This window comes from Thermobia domestica, chromosome 13, assembly GCF_964235325.1.
Source record: "Thermobia domestica chromosome 13, izTheDome1.hap1.1, whole genome shotgun sequence".
NCBI lineage: Eukaryota > Metazoa > Arthropoda > Insecta > Zygentoma > Lepismatidae > Thermobia > Thermobia domestica.
Window position 1 is genome coordinate 133,573,568 of NC_137466.1, and position 20,600 is coordinate 133,594,167.

Here is a 20,600-nt window from a genome sequence, read left to right on the forward strand (position 1 = left end):
TACAATGCATAGAACTGAAGGAATTAGCTTCCAAAGGAATTCCAGGACAGGACATTTGCAAGATACGCAATAAAACAACAATATCAACGTAACTGGGAAAGACGAAGACAGAGAAGGGAACGTAATCTTCAATATCAGATTCACACAGTAACACATAATTAGTAAAGATTAAAGAAGACGAAAGGATAAAGAATGAGAAAGTAAAACGATCTTATATGTATAATATCATGTCAATTTACATGAAGATGGTAAGAAGTAAGAAAGGATCTCGACAATAACGAAACGTTCACCAATGCTTTCCATTTCTCTATGCAAATATATTATGGACCAATTGATAACATTGTGGGTTAATGATCTGGTCATCTTTCGATTATATATATAAATTATCTCACACTATAAAAGTTTTCATCTCACTACGTTCATCTTAAGATTTTCTTTCCCGTAACCTATCATATTGTTCTCGTCAACTTTCGCAACGATATAGCGTATGACATTCTGTTTTCCCTGGCATTATACAGTCTCTTATTATAGTTTCTTTCAAACAGTTTCTTCTCTGAAACTGCCTGGTTCGCGACCTAATTCTCTCCATTCTTCTCCACACCCATAGTTTCAACCTTGTACTCTCTTTCACGTACTTGTTTTCATACCACACGAATCATTTCTCTTTATTCACGGAAACACAGAATAAACTTCCTCCTAAAGGGTTCTTTTGCCATTTCTATCGCTTTTATTCCACGTTTGCAATGTTATTATTACCTATGTATGAAAATATAGTCATTTGTAATTGCAATGGACAACGCTCATACAAGAATTATAGTAAAAAAAAGTGTGTAATATGCAACTGAAATAATAGAAAATATAGTGAATTAAGTCAAATATCTGAAGCTTTTTAGTATAATCATGTATTATATATGTGTTCAAAAATTATATTAGAGGGAAAAAGGTATATTCAACAATACCTCCTATCTGTATTTTTAATTTAGTGCCCTCCAAAATTGTGCAAGCAGAATTTTTACTATGCCTATTTCAAAAGAAAAATAACGGAAAAGAGGAGATCGATTTCTTCGATCAATTGAAGAGGCTGTGTTGGCTAAATAGTAGAGCACTCAACCCTAGTACGTGGAACCCCTTGCTTCCATACTAGTATACATCAAATGGTTTTTGTGATGGCGTGTGCTCCTCAACTGTGTTTTAATTCTCAAATGTCCCACAAATCATGAACGTAAGAATAAAACTTCAAGATTTTATTGTACAGTCGCGCTTTAGAAAATGTATCCACAGAGTACAGATAGACACATATATGTATAAAACATCAATCTATCTTTTGTAAGCTAAATTCTGTATGCCACAGTGTTCCTGAACTCCAAGTGTATTCTAATATTCAAGGATTTTAAGGTACAACTCATCACTTCCCTTACTGTTACATGTTATTTAACTTAGCTCCTGTTTGTGTCTTATCACATACTTAAGTAATGTATATATTTATTTTTCACAATTAATTTCAATCATCATCTTATTAAACGCTTGCAGAGACATGGGTTTAGAAGTGAATGCAGAGAAAACTAAATACATGGAAGTGCGTCGGGACCGGAATACAGCAAATTATGGATGCGTTAAAATATGAAATAATACTTTCCACATAGTGGAAACTCAAATATCTAGGATCAAACCGAAAGCATATTCACGAAGAAATTAAATGTCGACTAAAAGCAGGGAATTTGTGTTATTCAGTTCAAAATTTTTTCATAAAAATTTTATTGAAGCTTAAAATATGCAAAACGATAATTATGCCTGTTGATCTGTATGGCTGCGAAACATGGCCACTTACTCTGAGGGAAGAACATAGACTCAAAGTATTTGAGAACAAGATCCTGAGACGAATATTCGGACCCAAGAGGAACGGGGATGGGGAATGGCGGAAACTTCATAACAAGGAACTACATAATTTATACGGTTTACTAAACATTATTAGGGTCATCGAGTTCTGCAGGTCAGGTGGGAAGGTCATGTAGCCAGGATGGAAGAACTGGAAGAACAATCGGAAAATGATCATTAGGAAAACCTAGGCGCAGATGGGAGGAAAATATTAAGATGGATCTCGCAGACATTGCAATACCAAGTAGAAACTGGCTGCAGTTAGCTAAGAATAGAAGTCAATGGAGAGCTTTTGTGAACGCGGCATTGAACCTCCGGGTTTCATAAGCCATAGAGTTAGTTAGTTAATTAGTTATTTCAATCATCAAAATAACCTGCTGTTTCAAAAAAAATGATAAAACTTTATGCTAAGTTGGCAACTCTGTTACCCTGATGATATGCAAAATATATCAAGTATGTCGGACAAATTCTAAACAGTTTTTCTATTTACCACGGTGCACCATGTTGTTATCTTAATAATAAACAGCATGTCTCAGTCTGTATATCACATTAATAAACTTCACTATATGCCCTGCCTGCATAACTGGCAGCTTTTATACAGTAGATATTGCTACCGATTTAAAACTACTATCCTTATTGTAACAGCAACTCGTCTCAGTAACTCAGTCACAATAATTTCTAATAGGAAGGTTAAGCCAAGAGTTGTTATTATCTGAGCTGCCTCGTGTCTGACGGCAAACATGACGCTACTGTACAGGAAATTTGCAGACGTCCTACAGAATTTCAAAGCTAGTAAATCTTGTCATAAAACTTAAATACTATAATCAATATATAAGGCTAATTCTAATAATAAGTACATTAATCACACTATTAGATGCCGTTACCTGCGCTGCCGAATAAACGTTTATCTCTTATATTCCGTAACAAAAAGGTGTCGCTACCTACCTTGTTTAGATGACACCAAGTTGTCCCTGACGTACACTACATGTTATTACATATATATCTCCTCTTACTAGTCACTTCTCATACCAAGTCGCTCGGCGAGAAACAAATATGTTTTCTATATTTAAAAAGTGCCTTTAAACCATGCAATCAACGTGATTAATATTAGACAACTTATTATTCTCGGTTCATTTTAGCCACTGCAGTACGCAGTATTAGTACTGTGTACTAATTTCATACACAGAATTTCAATGAAAAGAATTCTTCGTTAACTAATACCATATCATGTTCTAATTACTTTTACATTATCGCCATCTAAAAGTTCTTGATCTAAAAATCTATTATCTAATGCCTCGATAAAATAGTATGGTTATGTCTCATACGAAATGTCTTCCTTTCATCCGAAGAAACATTATGTCTGTTTCCCTCTACCACTATTATTTCTTCCCTTCATCAATTACTTATAAGTATTCGCTTTCACCCGTCTACTTTACCCTAAACCCTAGATATATAATACTAGCAAAACAAAATAATCTCACTGATAATGTTAGTATAAAAACGTCCCAGCCTGTATGTCACATACGCACGTAAAATTACATTCTTGGTACTAATTCTTGTTCTCCATACTGTCTATTATATTCCGATAATTTAATGGCTAGCATGCGCGCTTTTCGTACACGTAGGCCCAAGTTTGATTCACGGTGCTTCTTTCATATAAACCATAGTAATCGTTTTACTTTTTAAATTAGTTTCGCATCTTTCATAGCCAGGAAGTGTAACCCTAAGGCGTTAAAGTAAAAAAACCATATGCTCTATACATACAAAAGGCGCTTGTCCGGCATTCAATTAATGAAACTGAGACGTGACTTTGAGCAAAATAACATTTCCTCCCATTTACAACACAAAACTCCTATCTATTAGTTTACAACCGCTGTAAATCACGAGGTGAATATATAATGTAAAACACAAAACTTACCAAAAGAAATTAACTATATACCGTATTTTAGTTCACGTAACGGTTTTAAACACGAATAAATCTTCTTTGTAGCTAAGTGGTTAGCGTACGCGCCTTTGGCGTGGGGATTGAATTCCCTGCTGAAGCTCAAGGATTCTGATTCCACGTTAATCAGTAGGTCCATGTCTCACATAACTATGGTGCTAAAAAAAGGGACGCTAAACTCCAAATCAAATACGATTATTTGTACCTTCAAGGAACGATAAGAAAAAAATCTAAATTTTCTCATAAAATGATTACAAAAGTATCACATACCAAGCTTTATTCAGCTCCTGCATTTCACAAAGTTAACATTTTTTTCCAGATGCGCCTCAAAATGAAAAAGGTTGGGAACCACTAATATATGCTAACAATTATAAAAGTATTATTCAAAATTCAAACTTATGTTCAGTTCAATATTACTAAAGATAAAATTCAAAGCAGGTGTAGGTTACCCAGTTCCTTTCCCCTACTGTAAATGTTAATACCACACACAAAAATAATAAACAATTAATACTATATTACATAAATAAACAGTTTCACCCATCATTTAATGGTCTTTTCATGTAACACTAAGTTCTTATATTCTGAAGAGATGCTAGGATTCTATGAGCAAGAAAATAATCGCATATTTATTTTGAAATTTATCTGTCTCTGTGTCTATGCAACTATTGTTTTAATATGTAAAATAATAACTGCGTTTAGCCCTGACGGAGAGGTCCAAACAATCCAAAATTTCTTGCTATTTTTTATTGTATTTGGTTTTCGGCGCGGAAAATCATGATTCGATTCCCGGCAACGTCACAGGTTGTGTTCAATTTTAGTGCCATATAAGTAAAAACTCCATCGAACAAAATATTTAGCGTACGGTTCTCCACCTGGGAGAATACTCATTCGATTCCCGGTGCAATGAACAATCTTGATTCCCTGTAGCCTCCATATTACATTACACTACACCTTAGTTAATTTATAATTCCATAAAAATACAGCGAGTCATATAGTTTTTAATGCCGGAAAATCCGCAATCAATTCCTGATAAGAAAAAAAACACTTCCGTCCCCTATACTCCCAACAATTACAAGTGTTTTGCGTGTATTTCATTTCCAATGTCCCTTCTCATATGAAAAAAAGAAAACATAAACATAAAACAAGAAAAGAAACACAAAGCCAGTACTTACAGATAAATTCTTCTTCTCTGTTAACTTCTATAGAATACAATCCACCAACTCAAACGCATCGTGCTTTTATTTCTTCAAATGAAACCACTGGATTTGCATCAAAGTTTATATACCAAGGAAAATAAATCCAGAAGATTCTACGAAATTCTAGAATGATTTTATTACTCTCACTCTCCGAGACTCATATATTACATCCTCTGTGTCACCCAACCTCCCCTGCGGGCACTTAAACAGATGGTGGTCTCTTTTCTTAATAGAACCCTTGTCGTTCTGAATTAATTTTCCTGTCGCGTCCTGAACCTGTCGCGTTGCAGTTTACCTGTTCTTTTCCCAAACAATTAATCTTTAAAGGATTCCGTTTCCGTTTCAAAAAAGTCTATCAAAATCAAACGGTTGACATTAATTATACACTTCAAGAACCATGCGTGAATTCTTTACATTATTAATTACTTCCTTTATATTAAAATGTCCACCCTACCCAGAACTAAATTAACATTATTTTCTCATTTAAACCCAAAACAATTTATTTTCAGTAACTAATGTTGTTTTCTTTAAATTTGTCGCTATAATTCAAAGCACTACAAAGTCTGCCGATTCAATTCATCTAATGTCACACCCTCATTACAAATGCATTTACTTATCACTTTATATATGGGCGAGCTCTGTTTAGACATTCAAAATGTTACAAAGTACACAAGCAATAATTAATCAACATAAAGTACAAGCACAGCCGACCGTTTCCTTTAATTTTATATTTAAACCTTTATCAAAAAATAATTCATCCTGTCACTTTAACATGCTCTACAAAGGAACGCATATAAAAAAAGTGAACAAAAAATATGTAGGTCGTTATTACGTAGGCAAAATAATGAAACTACAGTCCGGTACAGCATAATTACATGTCAGTAATTGTTCCTAAAGTACCGGTAATAATTCAAGTTCAATTGAACCTTTGTACTTCAATTTATTACTTCAATGAGAGTACTTAGAGTGATTACAATATTCATTACTTTAACGACAGTATGTACCAAAAGTGTAAGTACTTTCAAGGTAAAAAAAAGGACGTTTGTACATATTCACTACTATGTAGCATGTGTAAACTGCTTTAAATCCCGAAGTTAGTTAAGATTGGCTGAGTGCATAGAAAGTGTATTTTAAGTTATACTGTTCATTAATGTTATTCTTTGAACTAAGTTTTAAAGTGGGTACACCAACTACCTATTTCTTAGTTTAATTTGCAAATGGACAAACGGTAAACTAATTTTTACATACTCGTTAAGGAAGTGGAATCCATGAACCTAATACGTCAAATTCTTATTATTTCTAAGGAGGTGAACCTATGCTACATTAATACCCGTATCTTGAAATGCTTGTATTTCTAAAGACATGCTGTACAGTGTATGTTAGTAGTATACTTACGATCTTCCCAACAAGTGAACGCTGTAATGTATTTGGCCGGTTTTAATTGTATGAAGTCTTTGATTATAGGTGTAACTACATCATTTACAGCATAACAATCAATAACACATACAAACAAAATAATTAGTATGAAATTGCGCGACATTTGTTAATGGTAACCAGTTCCCAATTTAAAAAGTGCTGTATTTACTGTGTGAAACCATATTTGTGTATGCGAAGTAACTAAATTATAAGTAAAGTGTCTTTGGTTAATCAAAAAGAGAGAAATTTTTAACAAGCTCAATGCACGACTTTGTATTTCGCATTTAAGTTATTATAATGGGTCATCATTACATTAATTTTACTTTCTAACATGTTCTCTTTAATTTTCGACTGAAAATATTTCGTCATTTTCTGCCCTTCTATACCGTCTTCTCATTACAACTTTTATTCTAATGATTTTCTGTGAATTTCTATGTCTATACGGAGGAGTACCTCTAGGGAAATCAATGGCTTTTAGTAATCATCCGTGAGATAGGTCGCATTTGTGTTTTACGACACGCATTCTTTTATTTATTGACTTTTGTTGTTTCTTCACCCTAATATTACAGAAGTTTTCAGTTAGCAAAATACATTAAATCATTCAAAACAATTCTAAGTAGTAAGTTATCATTTCCAACGTGACAAAGAGACTTAAAGAAACTGTGTGAGCTACCTTTGTTATCATCAGTTACCATTATGGTTGATGCAATTTTCTTCTAACAAATAAACTATATATAAGTTTCTTTCTAAACCCTTTAGTGGTTTTTAGATAATGATAGACTTACCTCTCGTTCTTCCCTTTTATTTTTAAGTTTTGTTACGATAAGTTTAATGTAATAATTGTAGTCGTATTCCAGTTTTTCAATATGTTCGTAAAAATAAAATATCCATAGAAAACAATCATTTTGTACAGTGAAGCTAAAAGTTTGTTAATAGCTTATGAAAGAATTTTAGCTGTGCAATATTTTTTTAAAAATGAAATTTTTTAGTTCGTACTTGTTTCTCCCCCTTCGTTTCGAATTCCACAATATTACTAGAATTCAAGAGGGAAAAATGTCCAAAAATGGGACATATACCGTAAAACCTGTGAACTTGGCCACCTCTGTAAGTTGGCCACCTGCTTATCTTGGCCTGGTTTGTGTTGAACCTGCTTTTTCCCATAAGACATTCGTTACTTATTACTCTGTAAGTTGGCCTCCTGTCTATCTTGGAAGTTGGCCACATTGAAGCAATCTTTGCCCTATGATGATAATGATAAATTTACCTCCCTATCTTGGCCATGCAAAATACCGTTTTGTTATTTTTCTTAACTCTTTCTTATTCCCATATGAGAGACAGATGTTCTGTATTTGTGACTGGACACAAAGAAACATGGATTCGCACGATTTGTTCTTGGAGGTCAATGGCCAGAACACTACCCTCATAAAGGGGTGGTGAAGGAAGATGTGAATATGAAAAAGCACGTACAAGAATTCAGGAAATGGTTATACGTATTTGTTTACCCTGTCTGCTTTGGAAAACCATTAGCTATATCAGCAACTTTCATCAGTGGGGAGCTTTGCAGAGTGGCTATTTGAGAAAGCGTTTTTGATGCGTTGCCTCCTGTAGCGAACGCGGCCAAGGTGGCTATTCAGTAATTTAACTTTTGCCAGAGTTGTAAATCATACTGTGAGCCAGTCAGGGTTTCCGGGTCTTTTTGCCAAGTCCAGGTCTATACTAGCAGAGTTCCAATACTCTGCACAACCATCTTCCAAGCAGCTGCTCTTTGCTACAATCCCCTTGCCTGGCAACATGTATTTACCTTTTTGTCCTTTTAAACATCAGGCAGTCTATTGTTCCGAAACGCACCAAATACGCTCGAGCTGACGTTTTCTCCTCGTTTTTATTGCTTTCGCGTTTGAGATTAGCCACCTACATTTAAATACATGATCAGCGTATTTCAAGCGAATGCATGAGCAATAAATACGCTTTGTGATCGCCTCAAGTAGCCGGGTACTTAGTAATTCCGGAAAATTCTCAAGGTTAAAGCTAACCATGTCAATTGTCAAGTATTGGCACCTGACGGCTTGTGGAAAGGTAGCGGAAGTTTGGAGATATGAATTCCCATAAGATTTTCTTAAAACATATTTTGCTCCGAGGAAACACTTGTAGCTCATTAACAAGAAGTAGTCAACTACAAAATTAGAACGTGTATATGTGCTAAAAAGAATAAAAGAAGTACGTTTAGAATGAACCACGATGATTAAATTGTACAACTTATTTGCTATTTTTTCGAAAGGTATGTACAGAAAATATTTGTCACTGTTGAAAAAAAGACATAAACTGCACATAAATTGTTCAATTTATAATTTTGCTTTTCTTGTTTTCAATCTGAAATGAAATCTTTACGTCCAACGTTTATGCCGGGTAGGCTAAAGGAGACGGTGATAATGAGAAATGAGTAAAATGGTGGAATGAAGAAAGTGAGAGAAAACGGGGAAACCCCAAGAAAACCTACGCACTCGGTATCTGTCCACTACAAAGTTCACTTGACGCGAGCTGGGATCGTACCAGACCCACCATGCACCAGAAGTGAACGCTCTACCACTGAACCACTGTGGCCCCAGTTTTCAATCTAAATAACTCAGTGTGCTACAATATCAATTTCAATAAACTGAGTGAATATGTTTCTATTATATGGTTGTTTGTGTTATTGCGCTTCCAATCCGAACAACAAGTGTATCAGACTAGTTTTCAGGAAGATATAGGTACATATATAAAACATACTGTAGTACTTTTTCCTAGTTCTATACATTGTTATGATTACTCTATATACATTATTTAAAAGTAGCTATGCTGCCATTGCTTATTAAAATTTTACAATCAAGTAATACTAGAAATCCTATCTTAAAAATACACCTATCACACTTATTTTCTGTAAGTTGGCCACCTGTCTAAGTTGGCCACTTTCCAATGGAACCGATGGTGGCCAACATAGACAGGTTTCACTGTTTAGGGTTGCCAACTTTTGAAATTGAAAATAAGGGACACTTTCCTGCAGTATGTATATACTCTTAAGATTGTGACATCAGCGCTTGTCAAAAATGTGAACAACCTGCAAGTGGTTACTTCACATAAAATTGAGAATTCGAATTTCGAGAATGATAACTTTATTTACTTTTTAAGCATTTATTAAATTTACTTATTCCAGTTTTGGTTGAGTCGGCACCAAATGTCAGTCGGTATGTAATTTTTGTAGACTAACATCAATAATACATCTTATTTAAAACACTAAAGCAAATACAGTGCGTCCCACTAGCTTTCGAACCCGAAAAAAAGCGTTATAATTTCCGAACAAATATACACAGGAAAATGAAATTCACAATACCCGTACCTTGTTTCATGCTGAATACATGACCGGCAGATGCTGAAAGTGTCCTCCCTGGACTTCAAGACATGTTTGTACACAGCGTTCCATATTGTGAAAAGTCCGGTGTAGAGTCTCCGGTGTGATCTCATGAATCACATTCTCAATGTTGTTTCGCAACTCTTACAGTGATCGTGGGTTGTTTCTGTATACACAACCTTAAAGAAAACCCCATAAGAAGAAATCAGGTGGTGTCAAATCCGGGGATCTTGGCGGCCACAATCCTTTGGAGATTATCCTGTCACCAAAAAAGGACTCAATCTCTGCCATGGCCACGTTGGAAGTATGGCATGTTGCTCCGTCTTTTTGGAAATAACCGCGACGCAGTTCTTGATCGTCGAGCTGATTCACAAATTCACTGAAGATGTGTAAGTAAACTTGTGTGTTTACTGTATCTTCAAAGAAGATTTGTCCAATGATACGCTGTCGGGAAATTGCACACCAAACTACCACCTCCAAGGGATGAAGTGGAATCTCATGGTACACATGCGGATTTTCGGCGGCCCATACCCGAGTATTCTGCGAGTTCACATAACCGGAGAGATGGAACCAAGCTTCACCTGTGAACCAAGTATAGTCTAGGATTCCTGGATTGTCATGCAACAAAGCTTGCAGCCAACGACAATACATCACGCGCTTTTCCCAATTTGCAGTCTTCAACTCCTGGACGACTGTAACGCCATATGGGAACAGCTTGGCTCTTTTGGCGGCTCTTTGCACAGTTGACTTTGACATCCCTACTTCTTGTGATAATCGACGCAAGTTCTTTTTAGGGGACTGCAAAACACGTTGCCGCACATTCTGTGCTGTCTCCTCGAGCATCCGTGGACGCGCGCCTTAATGTCCCGTAAGCAACGTTCCTGTTGTTTCGAACTTGTTCACCAAATGATGTATTGATCATTTCGATGGCCCTTTACGGCATCCAAATTCACGGCAAAATTCACGTTGAACGGTCTGATACGACCCCGATATCCAATATTGTTTAACAATGAACACTCGTTCCTGTACGGTGTACAGAACCATCCTCGCGTTGCAGCGACTCGAGTCACACTAACGCACGCGCACCACACCAAGCAGCACTTCCCCTGGCGCCACCTATCGTCTTTGTTTTGACGTGTGCGCTTCTGTTCAACCCTTCTTGTGTTTAGCATGAAACAAGGTACGTGTATTGTGAATTTCATTTTCTTATGTACACTCCGCATCAAAAAATTGCGACACCTAACGCCATGCAGTTAGGCCACCCAATATACACCTTCTTATCCCATAATCGTGTCTGGTAAAGAGACCCCCTCTCTCTCCTCCTTTCTTCTCTCCATAACTAAAATTAGCTAACAACATGAACGCAATTCTAATTTCAAAATACACATACATTAGTATTACCACTTTGAAGGGGATGACATTGTTGTTTGAGAAACATAAAAACTTTACTTAGTACAAAATGTCTCATTACTTTTCTAACACATTTCGTATTCTTAGCGTATATTTGAGCCTTCTTCTATAATGCGACTCCAATGTCGAGTACGTACATACATTTCCATTATTAGAAGCATACAGTATAATTTGCGCTCACACTTATTTTTATATCATGCAATTAGGAAGTTTTCACGATTTCCAGAGAGTATAGGCCTACCTAATGAAACCCTTCAAGACTTGAGTTTGATCTCTGGCGTTGCATCGTGCTTCCGTTTGACGCAGTGATACTTTCAGATGATTTTATCCGGGGAGAATTTCAATACATTGAGGTGAAAAGTAGTATTAAGGAAATACTAAGAATCTACATTGAACAAGGGAGGATATATATCTTGTAGGAGGTCCAGGGGCCAACTTCAAATTTTCAAATGGGAACATGTATTGAATCATACCTCATTCGGTACTCCTTGAAAAACGGAACAACTTTTGTAGGGAACAATTTTCGATTTGGACCACCGTTTTCAGAATGGCCGCAAAAAGTGGGTCCTGTATCAGATAAAACGTCCAGTGCTTATAAATAAAAAACGGTTGAGAAGACAAAGATGAAACAAAAACTGAGATAGGGAACGATGATAAAGCATATCAAGTGGCGGTGTTGTTGTGACCCTCAGAGCCCTCCATGTAGGGGGCCCAGGGGCTAACTTCAAATTGTGAAATAGGTACATTGGGTTTGTCATACCTAAGTAAATGGTGAACTGAAAAGTAGCAACGTTTGTTGGAAACAATATTCTATTTGGGCCACATTTTGAAATAGTGCGATCAGGAAATGTCATAGAGTGCATTGAACACAACGTGCTTTATTCCCACAAAGGCCTATAACATGTTTCACCTTTGGGAGGGAGGGGAGGGTAAAGACTATACCATTGTAAAGGAAAATGTATGCAGTTTACTTCGATTAAAAAAACTGAACAATAAACGTTTCTTGCAGAATGTTTTTCCTGTCAGGCAGAGTTTATTGAGATCAGAACGATTCAGCAGTTTAGCTTGGTAATACGTAGGGAGAGCAAGATGGTTTCTAACGGAATAAGTGAACACATTTCTTTGGGCAGTAGTCCTTACTTTTGTGGTTTATGTGTTAAAGTCAGAATGCTGCTCTCAAGCTTGCTGATTTGTTTCGTTAATTAGAATAAGACGTTTGCACACGGCAACGATAATATCGGTGGAAGCCCCGATAATATCGGTGTCGGTGTCGGCGTACTTTGCACACGTCGCCGACAATATCGGTGGAAGCCCCGACAATATCGGTGTCGGCGATAGTTTGCACACGTGGCCGATAATGTCGGCGCTGAGACTAGTATTGGACAGGACGTGAAAGAGATAAGATGAGTCCAGCTATCAACAAGAGATATCTTCTTGCCTTGTTGTACTTACGACGTAGAACCAGGAAATGTAGATCGCGAAAGCTTTGGGTTCATCCATCATTGACTGTGCGTTATGTAGAAGGTACTTTTTATACACTATATGAGAAATTACGCGAAGACGATGCAAAATTTTTTAATTACTATCGCATGTCCACACAAACTTTTGATTTTTTAATAGAAAGAATTGGAAACCATATTCAGCGCCAGCATACAGAAATGAGACCCTGTATTCCACCCATAGAAATGTTGGCAGTTGAAATAAGGTAAGTCTATTATTATTATTATTATTATTATTATTATTATTATTATTATTATTATTATTATTATTATTATTATTAAAAAAATTTTAAAATATTCAAGAGTGGGTATACGTTATGGCAATAATTTCTAGAATATCACTTTCAATGGAAAAGAACGTTTTTTCCCGTCGACGGGCTTTAACTCTGACGAACAATTATACAAACAAGCGTTTTATCCAGTCAGGGATTCCGCCAGACCCCCCCCCCCCCCGATAGGGGGTGTCACCCCTAAACTTCGAGTAACACCCTCCAAACTTCTGCCTTGATCCGAGCCTGAATAGGCGATTTTTCACAATTATTTCATGTTTTGTGCGAAGAAGTCCTATTTGAATATAGAACTTTCAAACGATTGAAAGAATAAGTTTCTTCAAGGGATTTCTAATGAAACTTTCCTGTGAAGAATATAAATCCATTATATTTCCTAATTTGTCAGCTCTGGCAACAAAACGTGTGCTTGTTCCAATCGGTACCGCTTCAGTCGAGAGATCATCTTCAACAATGAATAGAATTTTAACTTCAGAACGGTGCCTGCTCCCCCAGAACACGTTAATAATTTGAAGGTGTCCTTGGAAGAACCTTGTTTACTGATGTTTGAAGTGAAAATAAAAGTGTTGAGGCTGATTTTGAAAATTTTATAGGTTGTGCACAGGCCCATCCGCCCGTATCCAAGGGGGTCTAGGGGGGCGGCCCCCCTAAATTTTTGCTGCCCCCTCCTAAAATTTTCACGGTAGGGTTGCAAATGACCTATAATATGGTGATGAACTATAATATGGTTGGATCGGGCCATAAGGGTTAAAATATCATACGGAAAAATTTTTGCCATCTCTAAAATTGTAAACAAAACTAGAAAGGTAAGAACACAAGAATACACAACCTTTTCACCCACTCACTATAGCTAAACTGGAGAACTCTTTCAGGTGGTCGATCCCGGTACAAAGGGGAGAGGGAAAACTTGCATACATAGCTCTGGTCTTTGTTTCCATTTGTCATTCCACAAATTCTTTTAAAAAATGGGGGTAGCGTTGAAGTTAGAGAAAAGATGTGCGACAAGTGAAGCGTGGAGTCACATCCCTGTTTTTGAGATCACAATCAAGAGAATGCCAAATGAGTCACTTGCCCTCGGGAGCTTTGAAAAGAACGTTTGATTATCCTAGGTTCGTTTCAAAATAATAATAATAATAATTCTACTTGTCAATAAATATTCTATTCAATCATTGCTTATCGAGTGAGACTGGGAAAATTGTGTGCACACAATTCTGATGTAAATAAAAGAAAGTAATAATAATCAGGAGTTTTCCATATGCTTATGTTCACAGAGTATCAAAATTTGAAAATTACGCTTGAATTAATTTCCAGAATATAATAAAACTTAAATGCATTAGTAGATTTAAAAAGATACAATCAAAGAGAGAGAGAGAGAGAGAGAAAGAAAAAAAAGGGAGTAGAAAATAATCAACGGAAATTGGTTATGTAAATTTCCTATATTCTATTTGATAACTATTTAGAGGGGAATCAGTACTCTTCAGACTTCCCACATTTTATATTTATTTAGTAAAGGGAATTAGCTACTCCAAAACAGAGACTGTAAAAAAATAATAAGCTGTTCCAAAGTTGTTTAAAGGACAAGATAATAATAATATTATACAATTGTAATAGAAAAAATGGAAACAACAAAATTCCAAAGAAAAGAAAAAAACAAAAATACACAGCGCCTTGTCACTCTCTTCATCTAACCCGCTGGCCGGCCGACATTATCGGTGGCGTGTGCATCCAATCATAAGAAAACATTGCCCCCGACAAAATCGGTGTCGGCGGTACCGCCGACAGTATCGGGGGCTTGGCCGACAGCATCTGCGTGTCGGAGGAACGGCCGATAATATCGGTGGCGTGTGCAAGCTACGATTTGAATACATTGAAGTCGATTTCACCGCCGACATTATCGGTGGGACCACCGATATTATCGTTGTCGTGTGCAAACGCACTAATAGATTTAAATTAGAAATAATATTCCACGTTTGACATAGGTAAAATTATGACTTTCTATTAAACATTTGTTCCCGTGTTTATAAATTGTGACGACGACACTCCTCCTGCCATCTGCAGACTTCAACAGCGCCTCACTAGCTTTTCCTCATACCTCACTAGCACCAATATCGTATCAGCTGAGCACAGTAGTTGGCGTTCACACTCTATGGTCATTAGTTTTCGTGGAGGTGCAACGAACAATTTGTCAAATTACTCCGATACAGGTCAAAACCCAAGAATATACTTTGTGACTAATTATACGAAAGCTACATTTTATAGAAGAGCCGTACAAGAAAGCGGTAGCTATGTGTAGTGTAATTTTTGGTGAGGTGGTCGCAATGTTGTATAGCAACGCGGAAGTGTTTGACATGCTTATGGTGCTTGGAGAATGCCGGCGGAATTACAGCGCAGCAGCAGTTCTGTACAGAGGACGATATCCGAACCGACGTTCATTTACACGGCACGCATTTCGACGTCTGGCTGAGCGGCTACGACGAACTGGCAAAATACATCATTCCCAGCGTGTGTCTAGGAATTCTCGAGTTGTGGGCAACGAAGACATCGTTATTGATGTTCTTGCAGCTATTGAGATAAATCCACATATCTCCTACCGCCAGATTGCACGTGAGAGAGGTATAAGTCCATCTAGTGTTGTGCGTATTCTTCATGAGTTTAAGTTTCATCCTTATCATCTGTCTGTACACCAAGAACTCTCAGATGGTGACTATGAACAACGACTTGTTTATTGTGAGTGGGCAAGAAACAAAGATGCGGAAGATTCTAGCTTTTTCCGGTATGTGCCGTGGACAGACGAAGCGACTTTCACAAATGAAGGACAAGTTAATCTGCACAATGCTCATTATTGGTCAGTAGAAAATCCACACTGGTTAAGGCATAGTATGCATCAACATCGATGGAGCATTAATGTTTGGGGGGGGGCATAATAGGGCATTATGTAGTTCGTCCTTGGTTTTTTAATGGAGCATTGTCTGGTGAACGTTTCAGCGGTTTCCTTGCCAATGATCTGCCAACAAGTGTAGCAGATATGAAGTGCCGTATAGTGAATGCTTTTCGCAGCATTACTAGAGTGAAAGCGTTAGTAGCTGTTCACCGAACATATCACACCAGAATTGCTCGTTGCATTGCCGCTCATGGACAACATTTTGAAAATTTATGAGAGAGAATTGAGCTCATATCATATTACATGGGACGAAACTGGATAGTGGTGACATTTTGTTTCAGGTATGCCAGTAAAATTATTTGTTTCTTTTCCACATTCACTTACGACACTTCAGACACACGTATTTCGCACTCCTCGAATTTCCTTCCATTTTGTAAAATACACGTTGTGACTGAGTAACTGGGTTTGCATGTCAGACTTTTCTTATACAGTAATATCTGTTTCAGTTTTGCACTTTTTTCGAATATCGTAGTAGCATATAATGTTCAAGCTCCCATATTTGAATGGTGGCCAATTCATCACGGTTAGCAGGATTGCACGTAGTAGACAATATGTGTCCCACAGTAAAACAAAGCTACAAAACGTGCATGCGTTTCATATGTTTACAATGATTTATCGTATCGCATACGTTCCCATTAACAAATTAGAGTTCTCAGCGCTCCATGTTAAGGGCTCTGTTAAAAGAAAAAGAGCACTACATTAAATTTGCCCGATGACATTTTCTTAGTTTTTTTTTGATTAATCATTCACCTTCAGTCATTTCTGATTTATAAGCACTAGACGTTTTATTTGCCTACATAAACAAAATCTGTATGTAAACGGTGGCAAAGATGCATTCTTCCTACCAAATTTGTTTGTCATGATATTCCCAATGTTATATCACACGACAAAACGTCAAATGTCATGTTATAAGTGCCCCAAGTGTCCCATGATAGCTGGCCCTATACATATAGCCAAAACCATGCTATAAACATTGCAACTTTTCACATTTTCCTACTCAGTTTTTGTTTCATCGTTTTATTCCCAGCCATTTCTGATTTATAAGCACTGAACGTTTGATCTGATACAGGACCCACTTTTTGCGGCCATTTTGAAAACGGTGGCCCAAATCGAAAATTGTTTCCTACAAAAGTTGTTTCGTTTTTCACGTCCTACCGAATGAGGTATGATTCAATACATGTTCCCATTTGAAAATTTGAAGTTGGCCCCTGGGCCCCCTACAAGGAGGACCCTGGGGGTCACCACAACAACACCATGTGATATGCCCTATGGGATTTTCCTTCCTTGGTTTTTGTTTCATCTTTTTATTCCCAGCCATTTCTGATTTATACGGACTGGACGTTTTATCTGAAACACCCTATATAAGGGCGGATCCAAGGGGAGCTATAGGGGCTATATCTCCCCCCCCCATTTGAAGCACATATATACACTGGATAAAATGAGCTTGAATCCTGCTTTACACTCGATAAAACGGCAAAATATGGTTTAGCCCCTTCCTTGATCATATCCTGGATCCGGCACTATATATATATATATATATATATATATATATATATATATATATATATATATATGTGTGTGTGTGTGTGTGTGTGTGTTTGTATGTGTTCTTATTGGGGATTTCTTCCCAGGCCACCGCTTGAAATCATCACTGGTTTGACGTGCTCAAAATTAATGTTAAACAAAGAGCAAACAACTAAACAAGAGTACGTTAGAATATACAATATACATATAATATCGTCGCTGAGCCTCGAAAAACCGCTATGCATAGAATTAGCAACTTTCGTAGAATTAGCAACAACTATGTGTAGAATTAACAAGAATTAACATGTAGTAATATAAAGGAAAATGCAACACGACTTTCTGATATTGTAGTGTATAACTTATTTTCTACGAAAATGGCACATAGAGGTTTTCCAAGGCAGAGCAACGATATGTAGTAGGCCTATGTAATAAGACCACGACTTTCTGTAAAGAATTACTAGAAAACAATAGAGCAATTTTATCTATATACTATGGAGATTTCGAGACTTCTCAATAAACCTAATGGTTATTGTGCGTTATGCAGGTTTGTTTTCCATGACTACACAATTTTTGGTATTGAGTCAGCGTCATGAGGGAATTGGGAAGCAACTTCCATTAAGATGAGCGTTCACGTCTGGTACATGGGTTCCTTGGTTAGATCCCAGCTCGGGCCAAGTGAGCTTTGTGACCGACAAACACCGTGTGCGTGGGTTTTCTAGAGGTTCTCCCGTTTCCTCCCACTTTCTTCATTTCGCCATTCCATTCATTTCTCATTACCACCGTCTCCTTTAGCCTAGCCAGCATAATCGTGGGACGTAAAACTTGAAGATTTCATTTCATTAAAATATAAATAACTTCAATTTTGTATAAAGCGTAAAATAAAGGAGATTGGAACCAATATGGATTAAATCACCTAACTAAAAGACCCTTCACGGGCAATTAAACCATGGAATGTTTGAAAATGTATTATAGTAGCAAGTCAATTACAAAAGATTTTATTTTAGTAAAAAAAACCTGCATGTTTCCACGTATATTATGATATATAACCTAATCAAACAAAAATAACATAGAACTAGCGATATACGACTGTTATTACAACGACATCATACATTGACGTCATTTCTGCATATGCTTTATTGAGCAAACTTTTCGCAAATTATCCACTTAAAAGTAGGTAAGCTAATTGAACGAGGAAAATATTTTGCAAATTGTAAACAGGAAAGATTGATTATCAAAAGGCTCTGACGTCAATTAAGTCTTACAGAAACCATTTATATCATTTCTCTCAAATCTTAATACTTTGTATGAATAACAATCACTAAAACCGACTTCATTTTTCTTCTGAAGGTAAAAGGAACTTTGGTTTTCTTATTCTTTCGTCTTACCTACTTATTTGTAGTCCAAATTAAAGGGCATCGCAATATGTACTACCATTTTTTTCTCATCCGCAGCCAAGTGTCATTGACAATATTTTTTCCCACGTGAATCTGTAAATTGAGGTTTTTCCTGATTTGAAGTCTCTAGTTATATTGGTAAGAATGGAACCAATTCAATTGATTTACATTATTAATTAGCAGGGATGTTCTTTTCTTTTCATCTGTAGAAAGACTTGATGTCTGAGGTTTATTAGAAAGAAAAATGACTAAACCGAAATAAACGTCTTGGAAAACTTTTAAAAAGAAAAAGAAAGAGATTCTTAATAAAAGATCTTGAGGTTCTTTTCTAATTTTCTTTCTTTTACCGCTCATTTTAGCATTTACATACACTCAAAGGATTTTCTGTGTCAAAAAAATAGCCTTTATGTAGCGTTTCAGTTACTAATAACGAATGTAGTTAAAACGTTAATACTGAATATTCTCATAAATTGGTTACCTGAATTAATGGTTAAACTTAATATAATGTTAATTCCTCGAATAATTATTTCAGTAATTTTGCTCCCAATATTCGTTTATCCGAATAAATTATTTGAACAATCATTCAAAGAACGTTTTTGTCAGAATTTGTATTATAGCTTACGAGTAGTATGAGCGTTACTGTTAGAATTATGTGTGTCACCGTTAGGATAAGGTACGAAAGGTACAACCTGCTACTAAAGAGTTTTTGTTTACATGTACGGAAATAAATAATTTTATTGGACTATCAAATACTATTGGCATACCGTTTACCGTAACACAAGTTTATTTTTCTCGATTTTTTCGAAAACTACGCATAACAAATTTATGCCAACCATGTTACTTTTGTTCAGCTCGATGTAATATATCGATTCATGCATGTCTTTGTACCTTGAGATGATATTATTGTAGTTTAAACAAAAAAATAAAATACAAGAGTTAATTATAATTTGTCATATGTCATTAAGTATACTGTACGCTGTTGGCTTGCTACTGACATAATGAAAAGCTTTATAAGGGATAATTCGATGTCAGTTTCATCTTAATAGTGGGGTGATTATAGTACAGCATAAGTTTTAGGTTTCCTTGATTTTCTCAAAAATTACGCATGAGGAATTGAACTCTTCCGTTTTTTCTTTAGTTCGATATCAATCGATTGGTAAATGTGCCATCTTTCGAGATGTTTTCATTACCGACTTATAATATTGTAGAATATATTGATTTGGTCTGGTACGTGTGTTTCTTAAATACCTTAGACCATGGTTTCATCATTAATAAAAAATGGGTATTTATAATAGGATAGAATCCTGGAGAGCTCCTTTATGTGCCCCACCGTAGCCTAATCGCTAACGGGCTCGCCTTTGGTATGAGCGGTCTCAGGTTCGATTCCCGATGGGAGACATTCGGTAGAAAAAGTAAATAGCCTTTTCAAGCTAGCCACCCTGAGTGAGGTTTTTCCTGGGTTTTTCTCATTCACAGCAGGCGGGTGCTATTTCACATAATAATCCCAGGATGCTTCCTTCTTTCGCTGTTCCTTTCTTTCTCCTAACTTCTAGTGTGATCGCAGAGAGTCATCATCCTTCATACGTGACAGGCTAACATGACTATAAATGCCTAAAGCTCAGAAATCTAATTCCTAATCCTAATCCACGAGTTCGTTGGTGGCTATATATCAAAGATATCGTACGTGAGGATGAAGAAATTAGCGAAAGAACATGGAAGCTTCTTAGTTGT

The 20,600-nt window shown here is 36.5% G+C and overlaps 1 protein-coding gene across 1 annotated transcript in view; it reads left to right on the top strand.

Annotated features, from left to right (window-relative positions):
• The first annotated feature begins 15,328 nt into the window (after positions 1–15,328).
• Positions 15,329–20,600, top strand: part of LOC145667757 (uncharacterized) — a 147,102-nt gene continuing 141,830 nt past the window's right edge. The window contains exon 1 of the mRNA XM_081735199.1: positions 15,329–15,887. Within this exon, the coding sequence (XP_081591325.1) occupies positions 15,329–15,887 (559 nt within the window). The remainder of the gene's footprint in view (positions 15,888–20,600) is intronic.